Source organism: Xenopus laevis, chromosome 2L (genome assembly GCF_017654675.1).
Source record: "Xenopus laevis strain J_2021 chromosome 2L, Xenopus_laevis_v10.1, whole genome shotgun sequence".
NCBI classification, from domain to species: Eukaryota; Metazoa; Chordata; class Amphibia; order Anura; family Pipidae; genus Xenopus; species Xenopus laevis.
Window position 1 is genome coordinate 183,942,528 of NC_054373.1, and position 26,031 is coordinate 183,968,558.

General features: G+C 40.6%; 1 protein-coding gene across 2 annotated transcripts in view; it reads right to left on the reverse strand.

Annotated features, from left to right (window-relative positions):
• LOC108707622 (retinal guanylyl cyclase 2) overlaps window positions 1-25,699 on the reverse strand; it is a 62,690-nt gene extending 36,991 nt beyond the window's left edge. For both annotated transcript variants that reach the window (XM_041582813.1, XM_041582812.1), the window contains exons 1-4: window positions 25,028-25,699; window positions 13,217-14,028; window positions 5,414-5,715; window positions 4,290-4,644 (exon numbers count right to left, since the gene is read on the reverse strand). In XM_041582813.1, coding sequence (XP_041438747.1) covers window positions 4,290-4,644; window positions 5,414-5,715; window positions 13,217-13,961 — 1,402 coding nt within the window. In that variant the 5' untranslated portion in view covers window positions 13,962-14,028; window positions 25,028-25,699. The remainder of the gene's footprint in view (window positions 1-4,289; window positions 4,645-5,413; window positions 5,716-13,216; window positions 14,029-25,027) is intronic.
• Window positions 25,700-26,031: the final 332 nt, after the last annotated feature.

Sequence of the window (26,031 nt, forward strand, 5' to 3'; positions counted from 1 at the left end):
TTGTATTATAATACGTGTAAAACGTGAGGGCAGGAATCTCCAGAAAGGGAAGAGCCAAAAATGAGTGGAGCCAAGTAGGAGCCAAGCCAAGGAGCCTGAAGTACCAGGCCCAGTAAGGCAGGTTCTCCAGTAGTAAACCTGTGTCAGACACAATAGGGAACCTGTTGTAATAGTTCACTAAAGCAGTAAAAAAGGCCAGTGAGTAAGAGAGTTTCTCTAAGGATTTAGTGCAGTTGTGCTCCATAGAGTACTCCTCCAGTTAGGGGCAGAGTGTAGAGATCAGGGTAGTTGAGAATTCCCTGATGTGCCTAAAGCAAGGAGCCCTGAGGAGCTACCTCAGAAGAACCTGGTAAGTCTGATACTACAAGGTTCTGCCCTTAAGAGTATTATACTGGAAGTTGACATTGTACACTAGCTGTTTGTTGATCTATTATTTTTGAAGTAACAATTAAACGTCTATGCATGAAAAATGTGTTAGAATTATTATTATTGGCTCCTATGAAGTAAAAGTAATAACTGTTAATTACCTCTGGAAATTAAAGGAAAACTATAACCCCAAAATGAATACTTAAGCAACAGATAGTTTATATCATATCAAGAGGCATATTAAAGAATCTTACCAAAATGGTCTATATCTTTAAGTAAATCTTGCCCTTTTACATCTCTTGCCTTGAGCCACCATTTAGTGATGGTCTGTGTGCTGCCTCAGAGATCACCTGACCAGAAATACTGCAGCTCTAACTGTAACAGGAAGAGATCACCTGACCAGAAATACTACAGCTCAAACTTTAACAGGAAGAGATCACCTGACCAGAAATACTGCAGCTCTAACTGTAACAGGAAGAGATCACCTGACCAGAAATACTGCAGCTCTAACTGTAACAGGTAGAATCACTTGACCAGAAATACTGCAGCTCTAACTGTAACAGGTAGAAATCACCTGACCAGAAATACTGCAGCTCTAACTGTAACAGGAAGAGATCACCTGACCAGAAATACTGCAGCTCTAACTGTAACAGGTAGAAATCACCTGAACAGAAATACTGCAGCTCTAACTGTAACAGGAAGAAATCACCTGACCAGAAATACTGCAGCTCTAACTGTAACAGAAAGAAGTGTTGAAGCAAAAGACAGAACTCTGTCTGTCAATTGGCTCATGTGACCTAACAAGTACAGTATAGTTTGTTGGTATGTTTGTGTTCACAGTGAATTGTACGATCCCAGGGGGCGGCCCTTGTTTTTTAAAATGGCAGTTTTCTATTTATGATTACCCAATGGCACATCCTACTAGAAAAGTATATTATTATGAAAATGGTTTATTTACATGAAGCAGGGTTTTACATATGAGCTGTTTTATGTCATATCTTTTTATAGAGACCTACATTGCTCGGGGGGTATAGTTTTCCTTTAATACAGCTCTCTTGATGATAAACATTATTTGATCAGTGTGTAAGAATTAGGATTCATTGTACTGTTTACATACTGTGCAGCCAACAGATGGCGGCGTTTAGCAGGAGAAGAATAATAAGGGGCAAGGCAGGGTACCACTTCGTCTTTGGCCGATGAGAAGGGGATAGGTCATTACACCAGGGAGCCTGATCTAGGCCACCTCGAAGGAGTAATTGGCAGGATTAGTTAGGTAAGGTAGTAGTAGGATGGATTTGGTGGAGCTCACTGCAAGTGGTAAGAGCTAGTGGTAGAGTAGACAGTTGAACAGCTGAGGCTCCAACAAGGAGAGAGAGAGACTGTAGTCCTGGCGACATCTCTCCAATTAGGGAGCCAGTGGAAAAGGGATTAGGTTAATTGATTAGGTTAATTAGAGCTGAGTGTGCCTCAAAATGAAGGCTGACCCCTTTGCTTAAAGTCTGTATAAGGTTCAGTGTCTCTGACAACAAGAAAGGAGCAGGGAAGTAGCCACTAGGCTGGGGCCCAATGGCCTGAGAATCTTAACTGCCCATTGTTTGTGTTCTAAGGAATTTGGGTGGAAGGTACAGTTGTGGAACTGTGCTGATAAGTGACAATAAAATAATTAACTCAAAGAAAAAAGTACCCCGTTTGTAGCCAACAATTAATTCCAAATTGTCTCTATCCCAAACTGATATAGCTAATATTCCTAGATTAACAATGAAGCGCAGTGCAGGTAATCCAATTGATAATTATAAAGTTAAAGACCTTAAACAATTAGGTAATTAAGTGCTAGTTTGTTTGTAAATAATTGAATTATCTTGGGAAACAAGGAGGATGAATTAATCCATAATTCACAAATTCATTATGATAAAGAATGAAAGTGCAGTGCAATAAATATAAATGAATAACTAAATAAATTAATAATGTAGTGATCAATTAATTCGAATTTAAAAAGCTATAAATATTTAGGATATGACCAATAAATAGGATAAGTTAGACAACCAGTATGATCAAATTCATCGCTAGGATCACTCAGTGAGGACCCCCAGATTCAGCTAAACCAAATCAATGGACGTCGTGTGACTTTAAAGCTGTGGAAAGCTGAAGATGACAATTGTTTTTTTCACAATTATTAAAATTGTAAACATTTTCTTGAAATTTGAATATGTAAATTACGGTTGCGATAGGCAGGCGAGGCAATATCTGAGAAAATGCAGTTGGATCATAGGGGGAAGCCCTGACTATGTATTTGTATAGAGCCCTAAAATGTTTAAATAGCATCTAAGTAAAATGTTAAAATGTTAAAATATATTACAGAAAGCCCATCTCCCACAGACTCCAGTTTAATAAAATAATTCACATTTTTAAAAATGAATTCCTTTTTCCTCCTTTTTTTGTACTAATAGAACTGTAGCTTGTACATGATCCCAAATAAGATATAATTAATCCTTAATAGAGGCAAAGCAATCCTACTGGGTTAAATTCATGTTTTAATGTATTTTTTGTAGATTTAAGGTATGGAATTATGGAAAGACTCCATATATATCTATATATTTCTCTGTGCCTTATGCACAGCAACTACATGTATGTACAGAGCCAGGGTCGGACTGGACTATTAGTGGTTCTCCCTGAACTCCCTTCCGACCCGCAGTTGCCGCCGCTTGGAAGAAAAATAGGTAGGCGCGGGGGGCTGGCACACTGGCACAGGGGGCATGAGTTGTCTACGCTGCTGGGGCGGGGGGCCCCCGAAGTAGCAGGCCCCCCAGTCTGACTCTGTACAGAGCAATCCAAATGCAAACAAAGAGTGCAAAGTCGAGACCACATCAGCAAACCAGTTGCAGAGCATGTTATTTTGGGGACACCGATCAAGACAATGGAATGGTAGGGCAAAATCACTTTGTTAGTAACTTTGCATTTGTGTTCCTACACGAGCCATTATGCAGTGTGTGGCCTGTAGAGGTGGCAGTTTGGGCAATTATCCTATTATCCCATTAGATTGCAGCCAATCCATACAAAATAAAAACCAACACCTTTCTAAGGAGGTCATGGGCTACCCTAAAACTGAGGCTTCCATCTATAGGCAGACTGACCGGATCATTATAACGTGGCCATGTACGTGTATAGATAAATCCCACTCAATCCAATAACTGAGCTCAGACGTTAGTCCCATTCCGTAGCATAGAACTAGCCTGTGCATCATCACTTTAACTACTCATCATCCATCCACAACAAATCCCCACCTACACATTTCCAACAAGCCTCAAATCACTGATTTAGGCAGGCCCAGACTGGCAATCTGTGAGTTCGGCAAATGTCAGAGGGGCTGCTCTAAGTTGCCTTAGCCATTCACTATTAAGTGGGCTGCTGGGGAGCTGATTGGGCCTCTGTGTATTTGAAATACCAGGGCCTATTTTGAATCCCAGTCCAGACCTGCTTCTAGGAAACTAAAAAGCATTTCCCAAATAAATGTAACCTAGTTTTATTAGTTTTTATGGCATGGGGCAACTGTAATACTTTACATGCCAAGCACAACACTTTAAATAAAAGTAATTACATTAGATAGCTTTAAGAATGGATGCCTTGTAGTATGCCATTATCTCTGACCAAACTCACCAAACAAGTGCCGACCATTATCATCCTTTAACCTTCCAGATAACTCCTCAATCACTAACCCTCATCACACTTTACATTTGTGCAAGAAACATAATATAGGGTAGGAGGTGAGTAGGAGGAGCGGGAACTGCCAGGATCTGACTCAATGGGCAAACTAACCAACCCTTTACTAACACCTGCAGATCACCTTCCACCACACCTCATGCAGTGTGGGTCTCCAGCAGGTATTGACCACCAGCAGAACTCTAACGCAAGTGAAATAGAAATACCTCCTATGCACAAGGTGTCTGGATCAAACCAACAGCTGGAGTCGGCAGGAGGAGGTGTCCCACCAGGGAACCTTATTGTCTTTCCCAAAAAACGGACCAAGTTGGAAGACATCTCCACGGAGTATGTGGGGAAGAGCTGATTGACTTTCCCATCAGTGTCCAACACCACGAAACTGCTTAGATCATTTCCCTTTCCATCTGTGTAAAGTGTCTGTGTAAACCCAGGATATTCCAGATTTTTAGTATAGTCGACCAAGTTAGTTCCGGAGATCCAGGCTCCTTGTCTCCAGGCGCTGCTCATTGCGTTTGCCAGGAGGTACATTGCATTGTAGATAGTTCCAAAAAGTGGGGAAACCTGAAAAAAATACATGTATTTTAGGCAAAATCCTGTTCACACACACATTGATTCATTAAATAAAAAAAAGCTTAAACCCTGTGTCCATAACAGTAAATACTTTTTACATTGGCAGATACATTTACGCTTTCCATTATTCTCAAAGGGAAGTTCTAGTTGCTCTTGTGAGACAAAAACTGTAGGGGTCACCCTGGACGTAAGTGCAAGAACCCAAAGGGTGCAAAGTCATGCCCCATGGTCCATAGGGTTGCCACCTGTCCGGTTTTGGGCAGTTTTCAGAAGGGCTTCCCAGGTCAATACATTCTGCCTGGTTTTCCAAATAAGGAAAACCGGGCAGGATCCCCCTTGATTGACATGGTTATCAGCCAATCGCGGAGTGCCATGTCATAGCCGCACCCCATGACAGCTCTCACCCTCCCATAATATCACTGCCGCCCCGTTGTGTCACTGACCCACCCCTGTGACATCACCGTCCCGCCCTTGTGACATCACCGTCCCGCCCTCTCCCAGATTGCAGGCCACGGAATGGTGGTAACACTACCCACGGAGCTCATTTAAAGTGAACACAGTACTCCCTGCATTTATCAGCATTGTATTTATGAAAGGTGTGAGCTATGTAAGTAAGGTTTGTACTGTGCCCATAGGTGAGCATCACACCAAAGGTCCTGTGGAACTGTAACACTGTGTAGCCACAAGTCTGTTGATTCAGATAGCAACAGCCTTGCACAAATATATACAGTAAGATAGAAAATAATGAATCCCCATTCACCTGTTGGGGTTCCAGACTTGTTTTTATCTCCCCGTTTTCTTTAGCCTTTGCAAACGCGTCATAAAACGACAGGTCTTCATAATCCATGGTGATGGTCAGCACTGCGTCGTACGCTGCCTTCAGCTTTGGGTTTTTCTCAAGAACCTGGTAGGAACTGTTTTTATAAGGCAGGCTGTAAAGCAAGGTGTCGTACGGAACAAAAACGTATCTCCCGTCAGTGAGTCCCATGTCATGCGCCCGGGATAGAAAGGTGCCCTGATCTTCTCCTCCGATCAGCACAGAATGCATACACATAATTATAACTAAAACACAAAAATGACAACATTAGGGATGAGATTTTAGAAGGAGAAAAGAAAACATTATTGAGTTGAGTTTTTTTATTAACGGAGGGGGGGGGATGTAATTAAACAGAGGTACCCCTAAAACTTCTAGTTTTTAAAGTATGTTTTCTTTTTGGAATTCCTTTTGGGACTTGTGTCCAAAGGTCACAGCTTGGAAAATGGCAGGGCTACAAACAAACCTGTAACCAATTACAGCTTTTCACATTCACAACACTAGACCAGTCGGCAGCCAATCACAACGTTAGAGTAGGCACAGAGTCGGACTGGGATGCCAGGAGCCCACCAGAAAACCTTAGACCTTAGACTTATTCCTCCTCTCCTCACTCAACCTCTTTATTTTTCTAGTTTGTTATCTCTACATAATATATTCTTCCATTATTAAGCCCCTTAAAGAAATAGGGAATGGCCATGAAATAGGCCAAATGGTTAAAGCTAGAGGGCCCACTGACCCCTGGGCCCATTGGGAGTTTTCCTGGTATCCCGGTGGGCCAGGCCGACACTGAGTGTGCACTAAGTAGACAAACCCATAGCCAATCAGACCATTCAAATATTTACAGACAAGACCAACCCGTAGCCAAGCAGAATATTCGAATATTCTCAAACAAGACAAACCTATGGCCAATCAGACCATTAGAATATTTATAGATGAGACCAGTCTTTTAGCCAATCAGAATATTAGAATATTCCCAGACAAGACCAACCTATAGTCAGCCAGAATACTAAAATGTTTAAAACCTATTGCTAAACCAACTTGTAACCAAAAAAGTTCAAGCTTTTCATTTAGTGAGATCATAAAATTAAAGTCTTTCTGACCTAATTTGGCCACCCATGCTCCAGTCTAAATTGAGTTGATTCAACTGTTTCCCCCTTGGCTAAAATTGCACCATAAAGTAGACATAAACACTTTAATGGGAGTGAATGAGTATTGGAGCTTCTAACCTGCCCTACAGATAACAAATACAAATACAGTAACTATACCTACAGGTGAGAAGATCTTTATCTAGACACGTGGCTCAGTTGACTTACCACCAGGTCTCTGGGTCAGTATAACAATAAATGCTGTGCTGAATTAGGTGCAAAATGCAGGACACACAATGGAGCATATATAATATTGATGCATCAAATCCAGGATTCAGTTCGAGTTTTGGCCAGGATTCGGCTTTTTTCAGCAGGGTTCAGATTGGGCCGAATCATTGTGCCTGGCTGAACCGAATCTCCAAATACTCCAAGGAACAGATAGTGTTTGTGTGTCTATCTATCTATCTATCTATCTATCTATCATCTATCTATCATCTATCTGTTTGTCTGTCTGTATATCTATCTATCTATCTATCTATCTATCTATCTATCTATCTATCTATTATCTCTCTATCTATCTATCTATCTTTCTATCTATCTATCTATCTATCATCTATCCCTCTATCTATCTATCTATCTATCTATCTATCTATCATCTATCCCTCTATCTATCTATCTATCTATCTATCTATCTATCTATTATCTCTCTATCTATCTATCTATTATCTCTCTATCTATCTATCTATCTATCTATCTATCTATCTATCTATCATCTATCTATCTATTATCTCTCTATCTATCTATCTATCTATCTATCTATCTATCTATCTATCTAGTATATACAATATATTAAGGATCAGCACTCCATTATATAATGAATTGATATAATGCAGTGGATGCACACAGTGAATTGAAATAAAGATTCATTCATTACATAATAGAATGGTGATCCGAATATTCTGTATTTAATCCAGAATTGATTAAACACAAGTGATTTGACCGCAGACACATTGTGTGAATATATATATATATATATTGTATACATTTATACACGCACTTATATATTTATAAACAATGCAGAAGAACGGCTCTCAGTTTAAGGATCGCTCTCTTGCTCTCCATGCAGGATGCTGCCACTTTGCACAGTGATTTGTCTAAACTGGAAAACTGGGCAGCAAACTGGAAAATGAGGTTCAATGTTGATAAATGCAGGTTATGCACTTTGGCAAAAATAATATAAATGCAAGTTATACACTAAATGGCAGTGTGTTGGGAGTTTCCTTAAATGAGAAGGATCTTGGGGTCTTTGTAGATAACAAGTTGTCTAATTCTGGGCAGTGTCATTCTGTGGCTACTAAAGCAAATAAAGTTCTGTCTTGTATAAAAAAGGGCATTAACTCAAGGGATGAAAACATAATTCTGCCTCTTTATAGGTCCCTGGTGAGGCCTCATCTGGAGTATGGGGGCAGTTTTGGACTCCAGTCCTTAAGAGGGATATAAATGAGCTGGAGAGAGTGCAGAGACTAAGTGCAACTAAACTGGTTAGAGCGAGGGAAGAGTTAAATTATGAGGGGAGACTGACAAGGTTGGGGTTGTTTTCTCTGGAAAAAAGGCGCTTGTGAGGGGACATGATTAGACTTTACAAGTACATTAGAGGACATTATAGACAAATAGCAGGGGACCTTTTTACCCATAAAGAGAATCACGTACCAGAGGCCTCCCCTTCAGACTAGGAGAAAAGAAGTTTCATTTAAAGGAACAGAGTACGGGGTTCATCACAGTCAGGACAGTGAGGTTGGGGAATGCACTGCCGGGTGATGTTGTGATGCTGATTCAGTTAATGACTATAAGAGGGACTTGGATGATTTCTTGGACAGACATAATACAAAGGCTATTGTGATACTAAACTCAACAATAGGCACTAGGCAATGGCACTAGAGGCTTATGGAGTGAGACACTGGGGCCGACAGCTGCCATTCTGGGCACAAGTCACAACTCCTCTTTATCTCAGAAAAAATACCTGGTCAGTAAAATCTTTGCAATATTTGCCTGTGGGTATTTTTCTGTCTGAGGTGCCACCCAGGGCATGAGGTCCAGGTCCCACATTATTTGCCGATTGGATTGGGGTACTATTAACTGTTCTATCACCACACTCTTGACCTGGAAGTAAATCCTGACTAACTGAAAAATGGGGGAAACATTCTCAGCACCGAGTCCCTGTGGTTTACCATTAATTACTTTAACATTTTCCCCGGCTTGGACAGTGTCGGATCCCTCATGTGGGATGTTCCAAAGTTAACCTGAGAGACCTCTAAATCTGGCATATTGGGCAGCTCATAGGGCTCTGAGGGCAACTCGATTTCACCCACTAATACCTCTAGTGGAGAATTATCGTCTTCAAGCGGGGTCACCCCTACATTATCTACATCAGATTCAACTTCACAAGCCCCGGGAGCATCCGTAAGTACCCCCTGCTACCCACGTCACCATGGTGGTGGGATAACATTGAGAGTTTCCAAGAATACAACCCCAACATTACAGAGCTTGCATGGCTAACTTGATGCCCAGACATTGGAGTATCTCTGCTTTTAAATTGCCGTAGTCTGTGGCATCAGCCAGGGTCAAATCAAAGTATGTATTTGAGGGTCTCCAGTCAGAAAAGGCAATATGAGCCTTGACCACTGAGACTTGGACCTTGGTACTTGGTATGTAGAAACGCCTCACCATCATCACGTGGTGTCATCTTTTGCAAAAAATGACTGGCCCTAATAGGGACATCCACACTGGGGGCCACACTCGATACCTCAGGGCCGAGTGTAGCCAAGTGCTGTACCACCTGTGTCAGACTTGCCAGCTGAGCTGCGAGCAAAGTCTCTTGTTGGGCAGCATTCACCTCCTGCTCACTAGCATTGACTCAGGCCACCAGTTCATCCATGTTGCTACTACAACTACAGCTACTGAAATGAAATCAGCTCTTATACACCCTAAATTGAATAAAGGTCAAAGATACCTGGTGCACTGGGGTAGAGGTTCGGCAGCCTCACATATAAAGATCCATACAAAGAATGTTAAAGGCACACAGGACTAATTGCAAGCAAGATTGCCCTGCGTGTTTAATGCCGAGTGCAGAAGACTTGGATATCAGTTGGCTCATCGATCAGGCTAAAAAAAGCTTACTACTCAACTGCTGCAGTCTATATAGCCCTGTCAAAAAAGGGCCAAGTGCTGGAATATAGCCCCCAACTCCAAAGGGCACTCAAATCAAAAATTCAAAAATATATTTCCAGTCAATTCTCAAAGTTAAAAAATAACTTTTTATTCATCATAAATATTAAAAAGTAGGCATACAGACCAATTGATGCTCCAATTGGTCTGTATGCCTACTTTTTAATATTTATGATGAATAAAAAGTGATTTTTTAACTTTGGGAATTGACTGGAAATATATTTTTGAATTTTTCATCGATCAGGCTGGCAGGAAGATCGGGCGCCTTTGAAGGGCCCCAAACATCGGCCATAGACGTAACAATTACGATCTTTCCAGGAAAATATCTTTTTAGGATTGTTTGTTTCAATACACACGTGTAAAGCTAAATCGTCAGATATACAGAGAGAATCAATAGAATTCCACCTTTATCTGACAATTCTGCTCTAACAATGGCCTAGGACGGTCAGCGGCCAGGGGCGTAACCATAGAGGAAGCAGACCCTGCGGTTGCAGGGGGGCCCAGGAGTGTAGGGGGCCCAGTGAGACCATAATTAATTAGCAATTTTAATATATCTTGGCAAAATAGGCCAACTTATAAATATTTTGGGGCCCTAAATTGAATTTGCTATGCGGTCCAGTAACAACTAGTTACGCCACTGTCAGCGGCTGTTTTAAAAATGCTACTTGCAGGGGCCACAAATTGCCCCTCATCCTTCTTCTCTCTCCTGCTGGAAACCATGTTGTCAGATCCAGTTACGGGAAGGAGGGGGTACAGAAATGGATGAGCTCTACAAAGCAGTTTTGCAGGGGGCCCAGTAGAATGAAGTCACAGATTTTGTATCTAATATTCTGAGGCCAATTCTATTTCTGAGGCCAATGTATATTTATATTTCTTTATCAACAAAAGTCCTGGCAGCAATATACAGAATAACAGCATTTTCTACCTATTACAAACAGATGGATGGAAAAGTGTCTGTCAGAAAAGGTCACTTCACTCATCAGAAAGGCACCTTCATCATAACATTTCATAACAAAGGTCTCTGTCCATCTGCTTAAAGGCCAATATATACTCATTTTTATCTCCAGAATTGTGCTTAGTACAGAGGAATACCTATGCTGCCATAGTTTTATGGGATCACTCTGTATAGACTATGAGCAAACTTAGGGGCTGTTCCTGCTGAATTGTGCTTAGTACAGGGAATACCTATATTGTCATAGTTTTATGGTCTCTTTCTGTACAGACTATGAGCAAACTTAGGGGCTGTTCCTGCTGAATTGTGCTTAGTACAGGGAATACCTATATTGTCATAGTTTTATGGTCTCTTTCTGTACAGACTATGAGCAAACTTAGGGGACTGTTCCTGCTGAATTGTGCTTAGTACAGGGGAATACCGTTGCTGCCATAGTTTTATGGGATCTCTCTGTACAGACTATAAGCAAACTTAGGGGACTGTTCCTGCTGAATTGTGCTTAGTACAGGGAATACCTATGCTGCCATAGTTTTATGGGATCTCTCTGTACAGACTATGAGCAAACTTAGGGACTGTTCCTGCTGAATTGTGCTTAGTACAGGGAATACCTATGCTGCCATAGTTTTATGGGATCTCTCTGTACAGACTATGAGCAAATTTAGGGACTGTTCCTGCTGAATTGTGTTTAGTACAGGGAATACCTATGCTGCCATAGTTTTATGGGATCTCTCTGTACAGACTATGAGCAAACTTAGGGGCTGTTCCTGCTGAATTCTGCTTAGGGCTTGCTTCGTTTCATGACATCTTTCTGTGCAGGGTCCAAGCAAACTTATTCACGCTAAAGTATTCTTACTGTACAATATTTAAAACAAAAAAGAAGTTGTTGGTTCTGAATGGTGAACAGAGCTTGTAAATTTTCCTTGTGTATCAGCGACATTCATTCAGGTATTTACAGTTACTCCAGATTCCCAAAAAACATGTAAACAGGGTCAGTGGTGTAACTACCCATCCCTCTGTCCCTCCAATATTAGGCAACCGTTCATACAGCAACTCATTACATCTCAGTTTCATCTACACCAACCCTATGGCTGGAAGGAATTAGGTAATCAGAGCAGTACATTAAACATTCGATTAGTAGAGGAAGAATATAATTATTGTGTGCCACCCTGGGAGGGGGTATGTGCAATACAGAACATTTTTTTGAGATTTCTGTGCTGCACATGTGCCCAGCTTGGATCCTTGGATTTTGAAGATGATGGTGGTACATTCTGCACAAAAGTCCTCCAGGTCTGGATATTATTTTTTTAAATAAAATAGGAGCAACAGTCCTGAGTAGGGGGTTTGCCATTATGGTCAGAATTTCAGACTTGAGCGTGTATTAAGTACAGGGTCGGACTGGAGCATTGGGCTGCAAAATGAAGGGCCCTCCTGGCAGTCCCCAGGGGCCCCTCCCTGAACTCTGCGGTGACAAATGCATGCACAATAGATGCGACGGCACCACACACATGCACAAAAGACTTGCTGCAACAGCTGATCATCTGATCGGGGAGCAGATCTGGCCGGGAGGGGCCCATGAGGGCCGGGGCCTACCGGGTTTTTTCCCAGTGTTCCACCAGTCCAACCCTGTTAAGTGGAAGGCCTTTACTTCCTTTGCACTTCATGCTCAAGGCAACTTTTTGTGCTCCATTTCCAGATAGAAATACAGGTACAATGTACAGGGGGTGGTGCATTATCAGCACCTGTTTTTTGCACTTTGCACCTTGTACCCCTTGTTATTAAAACATCTAAGATCTGTATTGTAAAAAATCAGATGATGGGTCAACCCATGGCCAAATAAGTGGGACTTACCTACCTACCTACCTATCACACAGGTGACACTGTTTGGACTGGAGGAATTCACAAGGACCCAGTAATGTATATTTCAAGACTAAATTTATCATTAGTTCTAATTGCGAGATTTCTCTGCCGTGTAACTAAATGTCCCAAACCCCTTTAGTAGCCATGGGCATCTGGGAGTTTTACTTCTACATCATCTCAGAGCTGTGTATTGGGAGGCACATTTATCATAGGTCATATTTAGAATTCATGTGAGTTTTTTTAAAACACTCATAAATTCGAAATTCGACCAATGGAAATTTATTATTAAAATCGAATTTTTAAAACTCGGGCGATTTCAAATGGCTCGAAAATTCATATATCATTTGAATCGAATTATATCAAACTCGATTTTAGTTTTTTTTCTCCCAAAAAAAACTGGAACTGAAACATCTCCAAATTGATCCCTGGACTTCTCCCGTTGACTTAAACAGCAATTTGGCAGGTTTAAGAGTATGATAAATGTCGAAAATCGAAATTGAATTTTTTTAAAAACTGAATTGAATTCGGATAAATCCCTAGTCGAATTTCACAGTTTTGACAATAAAAAAAATTCTAATTTTCAATTCGACCCTTAATAAATCTGCCCCTAAATGTAAAACATGTTCTTACCTCGTAGATCGTTTGCTTCTTCAATTTTTGCCAAAGTAGCTCTGAGCCCTTCTTCTCCATTCCCCATGCTTGTTACAATGCCAATGGGGAGCCCGTGATTTCTCAGGGCACTCGCTACTTTCCGAGCGGTATCCACCCACAAATCGTCATTGGAAGACACAACTCCAACATGGGCCCACCGAAAATACTTCATAAATTGGAAGAGAACCTTTGTGGGCATAGGCATTGTCCGGGCAAACGTCGGAAAACTGTTTTTATCATCCAAATCATGATTGATGCACGCCCATGAGAACAACGCCTTGTTCCAGTTTTTCGCTAAAAGCGTGGCAGCGTCACAATAGCCGGGGTTCACTGGGCCTATGAATGCGGATGAGTGTTTGTCGTAACTTGAGAATTCCACAAGAGCTTTAGAAGTTTCACAGTTTTCTTGTAAGATTCTGTAGTCAAACGTAAAACCGAGTCCTAGGCTGGAGTCACTGTTAATCTTCTGGACTGCTAGCCTTGCAGCCAACTCTGGAAAGGCTTTGGAGAACAATGGGTCACATTGCCATGGGCCAACTACACCCACAGTAAAATTTGTACATTCCACGCCTAAAGAATTCATAAAAACTACCATAAATAGCCACCAGCAAGATAACAAGAAGGAAAACGTCCTTGTGGGTCTCTTTGGACAACGTCTTCTAGATCCTTGTAGTCTTGTTGGAGTTAGAAAGAAGTCTACAAGACTTTGAGGAAAACAGAACATTGTCCTGTAGCTTGTAACTGCCCGGCTAATGTCTTTCAGAGGCCATGGGTTCTATGTCCAATAATGTCTGGAAAATAAATATTATCAGTGATGTCTACAGGGAGCTGAGGTCTCACAATCTGCATCTGCTGACAAACAGGGAAAGGAATTAATCCGACTCTTGAGAATTTATAATTTGATAATAATCCGGCAATCTATTTGCACTCAGCAGGAATTCGGCACTCAGGGAGAGTATTTTATAAATACAATTATTCCAAGTACTTTTAGACATAGGTAGGCAAAACGGAATCAGACAACACTGCCTGTTTATAAATAACAGTGACGGAAACAAAAAAAAATGTTTTTTTTTGCAGAATTTTCCTATTTCATCTATTTTATAAAAAAAAAAATTTGTAAACTTATTTCCGTTTATTTTTATTTCAATTATTTTTCCTCTTTCTGGGCCTAATTTATATATTTAAAAGGTCCCTATCTATTTGAACCAAAATTTCAAATGTATTTGGTCTCCGCTTCTGAAGTGGAGATTTATGAAGTGGGGAAATATATATTTTTGGAAAATGTTCAATGACTGGAAATTTGCCAAGTCTTTGCATATACAGTAAATGTATTGCCAACAATTTTCCAAAATTTTTATCAGGTATGGGATCCATTATCAGGAAGGCCATTATCCAAAAAGCTGAGAATCAGGATAAGGCCGTCTCCCACAGACTCTATTTTAGCCAAATGAACCGAATTTTAAAAAAAATATTTCCTTTTTCTGTGTAATAATAAAACAGTCGCTTGTACTTGATCCCAACTAAGATTTAATCAATACTTATTGGAGGTAAAACCAGCCTATTGGGTTTATTTCATGTTTATATGATTTTCTAGTAGACTTAGGGGCAAATTCATCAAGGGTCGAATTTCGAGGGGTTAAATCCCTCGAAATTCGACTGGGGAATAGAATAGAATCGAATAGACAATTCGGGCGAATTTACACGCTGGCGAATAGTCGAATTGGCGAATATTCGCCAGGCGAATAGGCGCTCGATCGAATATTCGCTCGAAGGATTTTCATTCGATCGAATGCCTTTTTATTCGATCAAAAACTTGGAAAACAAGCCTATGGGACTTTCCCATAGGCTTTTAAAGCAATTCGGTAGGTTTTAGGTGGCGAAGTAGGCAGTCGAAGTATTTTTAAAAGAGACAGTACTTCGACTATCGAATGGACGAATAGTCGCAGCGTTTTTGCGATCGATCCAGTACTTCGACTATCGAATGGCGAATAGTCGCAGCGTTTTTGCGATCGATCCAGTACTTCGACTATCGAATGGCGAATAGTCGCAGCGTTTTTGCGCTCGATCTATTCGAATCATTCTACTCAGGCGAATTTAAGCCAATTCGATAGTCGAGGAGCACAAAAATTCTACGTTTTTTTACTTCGAATCCTTCACTCGAAGTTATTGAATCGGCCCCTTAAGGTATGAAGATCCAAATTACAGAAAGATCCATTATCTGGAAAACCCCAGGTCCCAAGCATTCTGGATAACAGGTCCCATATCTGTACAACTACTACCTGTACCTGTACGAAAAATGGCCGTATTTATTTTAACCAAAATTTAAATTTATGTAGGGGGGTTATTTACTAAAAGCTGAATTTATCTCATAATATTAATAAAAAAAAAGCTTGACCAAACTCCCATGCATGATTTTAGTTTATTTATTAATAAAAGGCTCGATTTAATCAGATTGTGAAAAAACTTGATAAAATCGAGCAAAACCCTGAATCATACAAATTTTTTTGTGTTTTTTTCCCAAATCGCTTGATTTTTTTGAGTTTTTGCCCGAAACACCCAAAAAGACAGATTTTAGGGCTAAACCCAGCGTAGCCCACGTATTTGTGGGCCAAACCCAGAGCAGCCCACAATAACTTTAAATTGAGATGGGTGCCTCTCCCACTGACTTATACAGGACATTTGACAGGTCTGAGTTATTATTATTATTATTAGTAGTAGTAGTAGTAGTAGTAATAATAACCATTATTTATGTGCTTAAAATTACATTTTTATTTTTTAATTTTTTTTTCATTATTTGGAGGGGAGTACCCCTTTAATGTGGGAGGGAAGGGCTGGGGTATTAAACTGAAAAAATATATTATATCTAGGGATGCACCGATCCAGGATTCGGTTGGGGATTCGGCCGAATTCTTCTGCCCGGCCGAACTGAATCAGAATCCTAATTTGCACATGCAAATTAGGGGCAGGGAGGGAAATCACGTGACTTTTTGTCACAAAAACAAGGAAGTACAACATTTTTCTTCTCCTTCGATATTCAGCCGAATCTTTCGCTAAGGAATCAGGGGTTCAGCCGTATCCAAAATAGTGGACTCGGTGCATCCCTAATTATATCAAAAGCTCCACAGGTTCGGGAACAGATGTTAATGATTAAATGTTATCATGAGAACGCTATGATTATACAGGTATGGGATTCGTTATCTGGAAACCTGTTATCCAGAAAGCTACAAATTATGGAAAGGCCGTCTCTCTTAGGGGCAAATTCATCAAGGGTCGAATTTCGAGGGGTTAAATCCCTCGAAATTCGACTGGGTAATAGAATCGAATAGAATCGAATAGACAATTAGGGGGAATTTAATCGCTGGCGAATAGTCGAATTGGCGAATATTCGCCAGGCGAATAGGCGCTCGATCAAATATTCGCTCGAAGGATTTTCATTCGATCGAATGCCTTTTTATTCGATCAAAAACTTGGAAAACAAGCCTATGGGACTTTCCCATAGGCTTTTAAAGCAATTCAGTAGGTTTAAGGTGGCGAAGTAGGCAATCAAAGTATTTTTAAAAGAGACAGTACTTCGACTATCGAATGGGCGAATAGTCGCAGCGTTTTTGCGCTCGATCCAGTACTTCGACTATCGAATGGCGAATAGTCGCATCGTTTTTGCGCTCGATCTATTCGAATCATTCTACTCAGGCGAATTTACGCCAATTCGATAGTCGAGGAGCACAAAAAACTGCTCGAAATTCGAAGTTTTTTTACCTCGAATCCTTCACTCGAAGTAAGTGAATCGGCCCCTTAGTCTCCATTATGAGAAAATCATTCAAATTCATAAAAAGCGATTTCCTTTTTCTGTGTAATAATATAACAGTACCTTGTACTTGATCCCAACTAAGATATAATTAATCCTTATTGGAAGCAAAACCAGCCTGTTGGGCTTATTTCATGTTTATATGATTTTCTAGTAGACTAAGGGGCCGATTCATGAAGCTCGAGTGAAGGATTGGAATTAAAAAAACTTCGAATTTCGAAGTGTTTTTTGGGCTACTTCGACCATCGAATGGGCTACTTCGACCCTCGACTATGACTACGACTACGAATCGAACGATTCGAAGTAGAAATCGTTCGACTATTCGACCATTCGATAGTCGAAGTACTGCCTCTTTAAAAAAAACTTCGACCCCCTAGTTCGGCAGCTAAAAGCTACCGAAGTCAATGTTAGCCTATGGGGAAGGTCCCCATAGGCTTGCCTAAGGTTTTTTGATCGAAGGATATTCCTTCGATCGTTGGATTGAAATCCTTCGAATCGTTCGATTCGAAAGATTTAATCGTTCGATCGAAGGAATAATCCTTCGATCGTTCGATCGTAGGATTTGCGCTAAATCCTTCGACTTCGATATTCGAAGTCGAAGGATTTTAGTTCCTAGTCGAATATCGAGGGTTAATTAACCCTCGATATTCGACCCTTCATACATCTGCCCCTAAATGTATGAAGATCCAAATTATGGAAAGAACCATTATCTGGAAAAGCCCAGGTCCAGAGCATTCTGGATAACAGGTCCCATACCTGTCTTACCCATGTCTGTATAAAATGACATTTGAATCACCCAAATGAGCAAAATTGGAAATAGTTGCATTAAAACAGTATTTGCCCCTATAGTTTTATCTTTCTTAATTTTATATTTTATTTAAAAAAAAATATCTGTGTTTTTGGTTGTCCCCTCAGAAAGCAGAAATATAGAATTCGATGACAGAGAGAAGCGATTGGCCCAACTGCCATCTGGCCGGCTTGCTATTACCCTAAAGCGCTGGGAATTAGTTCAGCTTTAGGCCAGTGTTATGGCTACATCCCAAAGTATGTTATACACAGATCTTTAATCCCCCGCTAAAACAGACAGGATTCTAATGAGAAAGGGTCTCTGAAAGCTGACATTAACGGCTGCTTATATTTATGTCATGCAGGAAAAGACTTTCTATTGAATAAAGCAAATGTAGCGAATAAAGTGCCCCCTATTGTAAAGTATAAGGATATTATAAGTAACCAGTGTCGGACTGGCCCGGCGGGATACCGGGAAAAAACCCGGTGGGCCCCGACCCTCGTGGGCCCCCGCCGGGCCAGAACCCTTCTCTAGATATTTCCAATCGGGAAAAAAACCTTTTTTTTCTGGCGATGCGCAGCGCCGCCTGCGCATGCGCGCCGAACGGCGCTATTGCGCATGCGTGCCGAACGGCGCTATTGCGCATGCGTGCCGAGCGGTGTCGCTGTTGCGCATGCGTGCCGAGCGGTGTCGCTGTTGCGCATGCGCGCCGAACGGCACTGTTGCTGGGCCGACGCGTCATAGTAGGGGGGCGGGGGGCGGGGGGCCGGAGGGGGGCCCCTGGACAGCAGTCCCGGTGGGCCCCGGGCCCCCCAGTCCGACCCTGTAAGTAACGGAGGAGTTCCATGATCATTTATTTTATACAACTCACAGAACTCCCAGGTGACTTTAATATCCTCATATTTTGCAACTTTATTATAATTCACAAGTTTCAGTGAGTCATGTGACAGAAATGACATCACAAAGCTCCGATTATAACCGATGACATCACTACGCACCGTTTATGAGGATAGACTTTCTTTCAGCGATTCTTCTGTGTTTGATTTATTTGAAATATCATTATATTGTACTTGAAACTGTATCAGCCAATCTGTAATACCTGTTTGAAGAATCGGTGTCACAAATTCTCTGGGTTATAAATATTTAATGTTTTACCAGTGTTTTCTCGTTATCCTAACGTTTCTATTCCTCCTGGCAACACTAAGGAGCTGATTCATTAGCAGAAATCATTTTTTAATTAAGGGAATTGGCAGAACTTGACCATGAATTGATTTCCAAATAGAAAACAAAGATGCTGAAGTTGAACCCTAGAGAACTTCATATTGACTCTCTCTTTCTTTTATAAAATGTTCTGCTCTTTCAATTCTTTTGCTTTCTTCTTTACTATCACCTTGTGTCCTCTTGTCCCCTTTTACCATTACACTTAACTGCTCCTCTCATTTATCTGAACATAAATTACAGCTCCAGTTCTCTCTTCACCTTCCCTCTGTTTTGCTGCTTTTGTTTTCATCGCGGTCAGACATTGTGGCCTTTTCCTCACTTTCTTTAAATCATTTTTTCTTTACTTTCATTTTTCCTCTTCTCTTTTCTGCCCTTCAAAATCCTACTCTTATGGAATCCTACACAAACATACACAGTGGTGTAACTAGCAGGGAGCAGACAGTGAGTGGTCTCTGACTCATGTCTCCCCTCTGTACTTACCATTAGACTGCAATACCTGTTCAGCAAAGAACCCCTTCCTATACTGATGGTGAAATCTCCTTTCCTCCCCACCAATGAATCACTCATTCCCCCTCTCTTGGTAGGGAATCCCATAACCTGACTGTCCTAACAGTAAAGAACCCCTTCCTATGCTGATGGTGAAATCTCCTTTCCTCCCCACCAATGAATCACTCATTCCCCTCTCTTGGTAGGGAATCCCATAACCTGACTGTCCTTACAGTAAAGAACCCCTTCCTATGCTGATGGTGAGATCTCCTTTCCTCCCCACCAATGAATCACTCATTCCCCCTCTCTTGGTAGGGAATCCCATAACCTGACTGCCCTTACAGTAAAGAACCCCTTCCTATGCTGATGGTGAAATCTCCTTTCCTTCCCACCAATGAATCACTCATTCCCCCTCTCTTGGTAGAGAATCCCATAACCTGACTGCCCTTACAGTAAAAAAATCTGGTTTGATGATGAAATCGTCATTACTCATTATATCAATGAATCACTCCTGTCCCCTTCCTTTTTACGGAATTATGCTCCACTCTTAGTGAATGTCTTCTTGTCACTTTTGCTTTTATTCATCATTAGGAAACTTTTATATTGACCTTCTATATCTTTGTTCATGTTGATTAAACTCCTCCAAATGTGTCTTCTATGTAAATCTTTTGATAAGATTTTCTGTTAGGCACCTAATCATTTATTGTGGGTATAAACTTTTTAAAACCTTTGTTTCAGGCCTCCCTAATGTATCATGTTATTCCACAGGAAATATTCAGTAGCAAATACTGGGAATATCCATCCTTATTTTTGGGGAGCATTTCCTATAAAGTTTGAGTTGCTGCCTCTTGCATGCTGGGTAAGGAATAATCTAATATGTGTAACACAGATCGGTTTAAGGCAGATTAGTGGCTCCTGCACGTGCCTTTTCATTGAAAGCCGGAGAGAAAATTAATTTGCTTGATTAACTTCATGCTGGTCCTCAATATAGGTAATTATTATTCAAATGGCTCCATTTATTTATAAATCTGACTGATAACAAATACCGAGAGGATCACTCACACCCCAGAGGTGTTGTAAATTCATTGAAGTCACGTTGGAGTCAAATGATCTGTTCCATCTGCACTTCACAAATATAATACCGAGACCGACCCATTGGCTGGAGACCTTCCCAGTACTGACGTTTCCTTTATCTGAAGGAGTTTAGAATTTAGACTCCGGCAGAATTACATGGTGGTGTGTTTTTTAATATGACCATGAACGCCCTGCATGTAGTCAGGGCAGCTATCAGGGAGGGACAGGGGGGGGAGAGTTGTAGGGGGCCTGAGGGTAAGGGGGGCCACGCCACACTTACTTGATTAGCTGGGCCCCCCATCTATGTGAGAGCTGCTGACTTCGGGAAGGCATGGACGTTTAAGGGGCCCTGGCCACCAATTTTCTTATACTGTGGGGGGTGGGGCTGGCCACCAATTTTGGCCACCAATTTTTTTTTCTCATTTGGGGTCCTAGCCACCAATATTTTTTAATGGGGGGGCCCTAGCCACAAATGTTTTTTTTATGGGGGGCCCTGACCACCAATATCTTTTTATTAACATGTGGGAACCCTAGCCACGAATATTTTTTTTTTGTTTTTTTACTGTGTGGTGGGGGAGGACCTGTGGGTTGGGGAGGGCAGACCTGTAGGTGGGGCTTGCGGTGGGCGCAGCCCAGGGGGCCCAGGAAATTTTGTCATATGGGGCCCTGTGATTTCTGAAGGCGGTCCTGCATGTAGGACACTTGGATCTCCCATAACTTCATTTACTATTCCAGTACATTGCTATTTAGCTAATAATTGATCCCTGAACACAAATACTCTGTTACTTCCTTCTACTCTGTTTCTTAAAGGGGTTATTCATCTTTAAATTAACTGTTAGTATGATGTAGACAGGGATATTCTGAGACAATTTGCAATTGGTTTTCATTTTTTATTATTTGTAGGTTTTGAATTACTTAGCTTTTTATTCAGCAGCTCTGCAGTTTGTAATTTCAGCCATGTGGTTGCTAGGTTCTGAATTCCCCTAGCAACCATGTACTGATTTGAATAAGAGACTGGAATATGAATAGGAGAGGCCTGAATAGAAAGATGAGTAATAAATAGTAGTAGGGACGCACAGAATCCAGGATTCGGTTAGGGATTCAGCCTCTTTCAGCGGGATGAATTCTTATGCCTGGCTGAACCAAATCTGAATACTAATTTGCAAATGCAAATTAGGGGCAGAAGGGAAATCACATGACTTTTGTCACAAAACAAGGAGTTAAAAAATGTTTACCCTTCTCACCCCTAATTTGCATATACAAATTAGGATTCAGGTTTGGTATTCGGCAGAATTGCTTTTTGTTAACAGGGATTCGGCCAAATCCAAAATAGTGGATTCAGTGCATCCTTAAAAAGCAGCAATAACAATATATGTGTAGCCTTACAGAGCATTTCTTTTTAGATGGGGTCAGTGACCCCCATTTGAAAGCTGGAAAAAGTCAGAAGAAGAAGGCAAATAATTAAAAACTATAAAAATTAAAAATAAAGAGGGCCAACTGAGAGGTTGCTTAAAATTAGCCATTCTATAACATACTAAAAGTTAACTTAGAGGTGAACCACCCCTTTAAGGAGCTATAGAGGAATGGGGCAAGGAAATACCATGGGGAGCAGAAAGTGGAGAAAATAGGGTGGTGGATACGACAAGGTGAGTAAAGAGGTGAATAAACAAAAAGAAATGGAGAAGGATTAGAGACATGAGATGATGGAACGATCTGGAAGATAAAAGTGGGTAAAGGAGGAAGGATGAGGGAGAGTTGTCCCAAATACTTGAGGAGAAAAGAAAAGAAGGAGAAGATAAATTGCAAAAGGACAGAGAAATAACTGTCAGAAGAGTTGAGTTACTAAGACAAGACATGATGCGATTCTCATAGAAGAATGTCGGAAAAAAGATGGAACAGGCGAAAAAAGGAAACTGGATTCTCAGTCTTATCTTTAAGGGTCACCACTGATTCACCAACCCCAGTCCAACTCTACTGGTTTCAAGTTTAATTGTCCTTATACTCTGAAACTATAGAAATCAAATAAGTACAAATGAAACAAACTGCTTGCCCAAAATGATTATACTACGGGCGAGGGGGTTCATTCAGGGTCCTTGATTGACAGCTTGGCAGAGGCAGAAGAGGAAGCAAAATGTTGAAAAACTATATATACTATATATATACCCTTGGATTTAAAGTCTTCCAAAAAATACATGAATTTAGTAGAAATGAAGATTAATGGTTTTCAGCTTTCTTTAGTTCAAGCTCATAAACCTCATCACAGCTGTCGCCATTTTATCTGTTATTCTGAATGCTCAGGACCTGGGCTTTTCTGGATAACGGATCTTTCTGTAATTTGGATCTTCATGCCTAAAGTCTATTAGAAAATCATGTAAACATGAAATAAACCCAATAGGCTGGTTTTGCCTCCAATGAGGATTAATTATATCTTAGTTGGGATCAAGTACAAGCAACTGTTTTATTATTACAGGTGTAGGACCTGTTATCCAGAATGCTCATGACCTCAGGCTTTCTGGATAACGGATCTTTCCATAATTTGGATCTTCATGCCTAAAGTCTATTAGAAAATCATGTAAACATGAAATAAACCCAATAGGCTGGTTTTGCTTCCAATAAGGATTAATTGTATCTTAGTTGGGATCAAGTACAAGCGACTGTTTTATTATTACACAGAAAAAGGAAATAATTTTTAATCATTTTAATTATTTGATCATAATGGAATGACCTATCCGTAATTCTGAGCTTTCTGGTTAATGGGTTTCTGAATAACGGATCCCATACCCAATTAGCCTTCAAATCTGCTCCTGATTGGAGGTTAAATGCCCCAGAATCTCTAGATTTATACTCAAGTATAAAGAGGACTTTGTCCTTCTTCTAAAGATATGTTTGATTTATTTCCTTACAAGTCACTGTGCATGGGATCTGAATTATTTTGCTGCAGGAAAAGATCAGTATTAATAAAAGAAAGAGATGAGTAAAAGAAAATGTTTGTGAATATGGAAGAAAAAGGGGTCATATTTAAGCCCCTTGTCACTCCAAATCCATTACAGAACAGAGTGTGATTGGTCCATCTGGCCTGCTAAGGCTTAAACACCTTCACAAAATGTCCCAGTCATCACCCTTATTAATAAAATGGCTCTCTTAAAGGGAAAGAATACCCAAAAAGTCCCCTATAAATGTAAGGTTTTTTTTAAAAAAAAATGAATCGACTATTATTTAAAGTTGTCCATTTTGGTTTGACTTGATCTTTCGTGAAGGTTGTCATGAAGGTTTCGATTTCATTTCAATCTTTTATGAAGAATTTGGCCTAATCCCAAAAGGAATCCAACCCCTAATTCACGTATGCAAATTAAGAAAAGGAGTGGTTAAAAAGAACTGCACAACACCCACAATTTTCTTGTTTGTATGATTCTAAGGACTGGGTTTGGCCAGACACTTGGCTTTGGCTGAATTCTGCTGAAAAAGGGCCAAATCCTAAACCAAATCCTGGATTCAGTGCATGTGCATCCCTAATTTATTTATTACATTGATTACTGCCGTAGTTAAAACTAGGAATGCACCGAATCCAGGTTTCGGTTCGGTATTCAGCCAGGATTCGGCCATTTTCAGTACGATTTGGATTTCCAAGTGCCTGGCCGAACTGAATCCGAATCGTTTAATTCATGTGACTTTTTGTCACAAAACAAGGAAGTAAAAAAAATGTTAAGCTTTGCATATTCAGCCTCTCAGTGAGTTTCATATGCACATTAGGATTAGGTTGGGTATTCAGCGGAATCTTTCACAAAGGATTTGGGGGATAGTGAAACTATATTTAGTGGATTCGGAGCATCCCTAGTTACTTAAAACCCATCCTACACGCTGGGGGACATGACATGAACAACCACAGAATTATGAGCTTAATAATAATATATGATCAATTATATTATAGGAATTATAGGAATTATTAACACTTTTATATTATATTTTGCATATCATATGAACACATGTCTCCACCAAATGGACCAATGAAATCCTTCATTCTGAAAGTTTTTTGAGAAGACTCTATTCTATAGGGCCATGCAGGGCCAGGACTAGATGTAGACTTAGGGTGCAATGGTGGGGAACATATCAATTCTTTTTGCCTACCCCTAGTCCTATGCAGGATCCATCTGATGTCCCTCCCGGTGGCCCGGTTCCTAGCCTACGTTGCCCAGCCGGATGTTCTCACCACTGGAGCCATATCACAGAGCTTCACAGCAGTTTTTATTATAAGGCTTTACAGTCAGATGAGTGAACTCTGCACCCTAATCTTGTAGTTCCTAATAGTATTAACTGGATACAGTACCTCCACTAGAAATTTCAAATAAATTATTTCTTAAATCATGTATAAGAATTACCCATCATGACATCACAATGCGTTTAGGAACACGTTACTTACCTAGGTGCTGCCGTTACTGGAAAACTTGTCGTTCTTTGATCAGGTGGGATACATTATGAGGTGCTTCACACATTTAAGAGCCCATTTCATTGAAGGTGCACAGGTTCCCTGTTATTAAAACCCACAATAAAGAACATATCCTGAGCTCCTCAGTGAGTAAAGCAATGACTTAGTATCCCTATTAGGATTATAGAACAGAACAGTCAGCATCAAGGAGACTTCCCAGCCAAGATCTTCACCATCTCATCTTCCTTCGTCAATGCCCCAACTATCAATAATTGAAATAGTATCCCTGGTTGTATTTTGTTCCCCTTGGCTTTCTGTATCTTCTATTCAGCCAGTAAATTCCATATCAAATTGATGTAGTAATCATTGGTTGAGTTAGTTGCTCCAAGCTACATACGTTGTGAAATACACCAGATATCCATAAAATCCCATCTTGATTCATTTACAGGTGGCTCTCTGGTAGCTTTATAGTGGAAACCAGACTGTAGCCCATCACCTGTTTCAAGATTCCTCAATGGGCGACGAGGATCCCCAATTTTTCCTTAATTCCTGCCTCTCATAGATTCCGTATGGAGCGGCATCCAGTGTTTCTGTTACAGTGTTTCAGCAAGTGACCTTTAGGTCAGGGCTGGAGAATTATTTGGATGTGTGTGTGTGAGCTTAATCCGTGCTTTGGGTAGGAAGCTTTGTAAGAAGATTGTTGCTTCTCTCTATCTCACACCTCGAACTCCTCTCTCTTTGCATTTCACACTCACCCATGCTTTCTCCTGCTGCGTTTTTTGCCCACTTCCCACTATGAATTAAAATTTCTGAGAGTCTACATAACCGGCACCTTAAAATATAAACAATAAGTCATGCTGCTTTCTCCTTTATGTTTTATTATAACGCACGGCATAACATAAAAGGGGGAAAACAGAAACATCTTAAAAGTGTAGTTGGGACATCTTCTCCCCATCAGATTTCCATGTTACATGTCTGGGTTTGATATAGATCTCAGA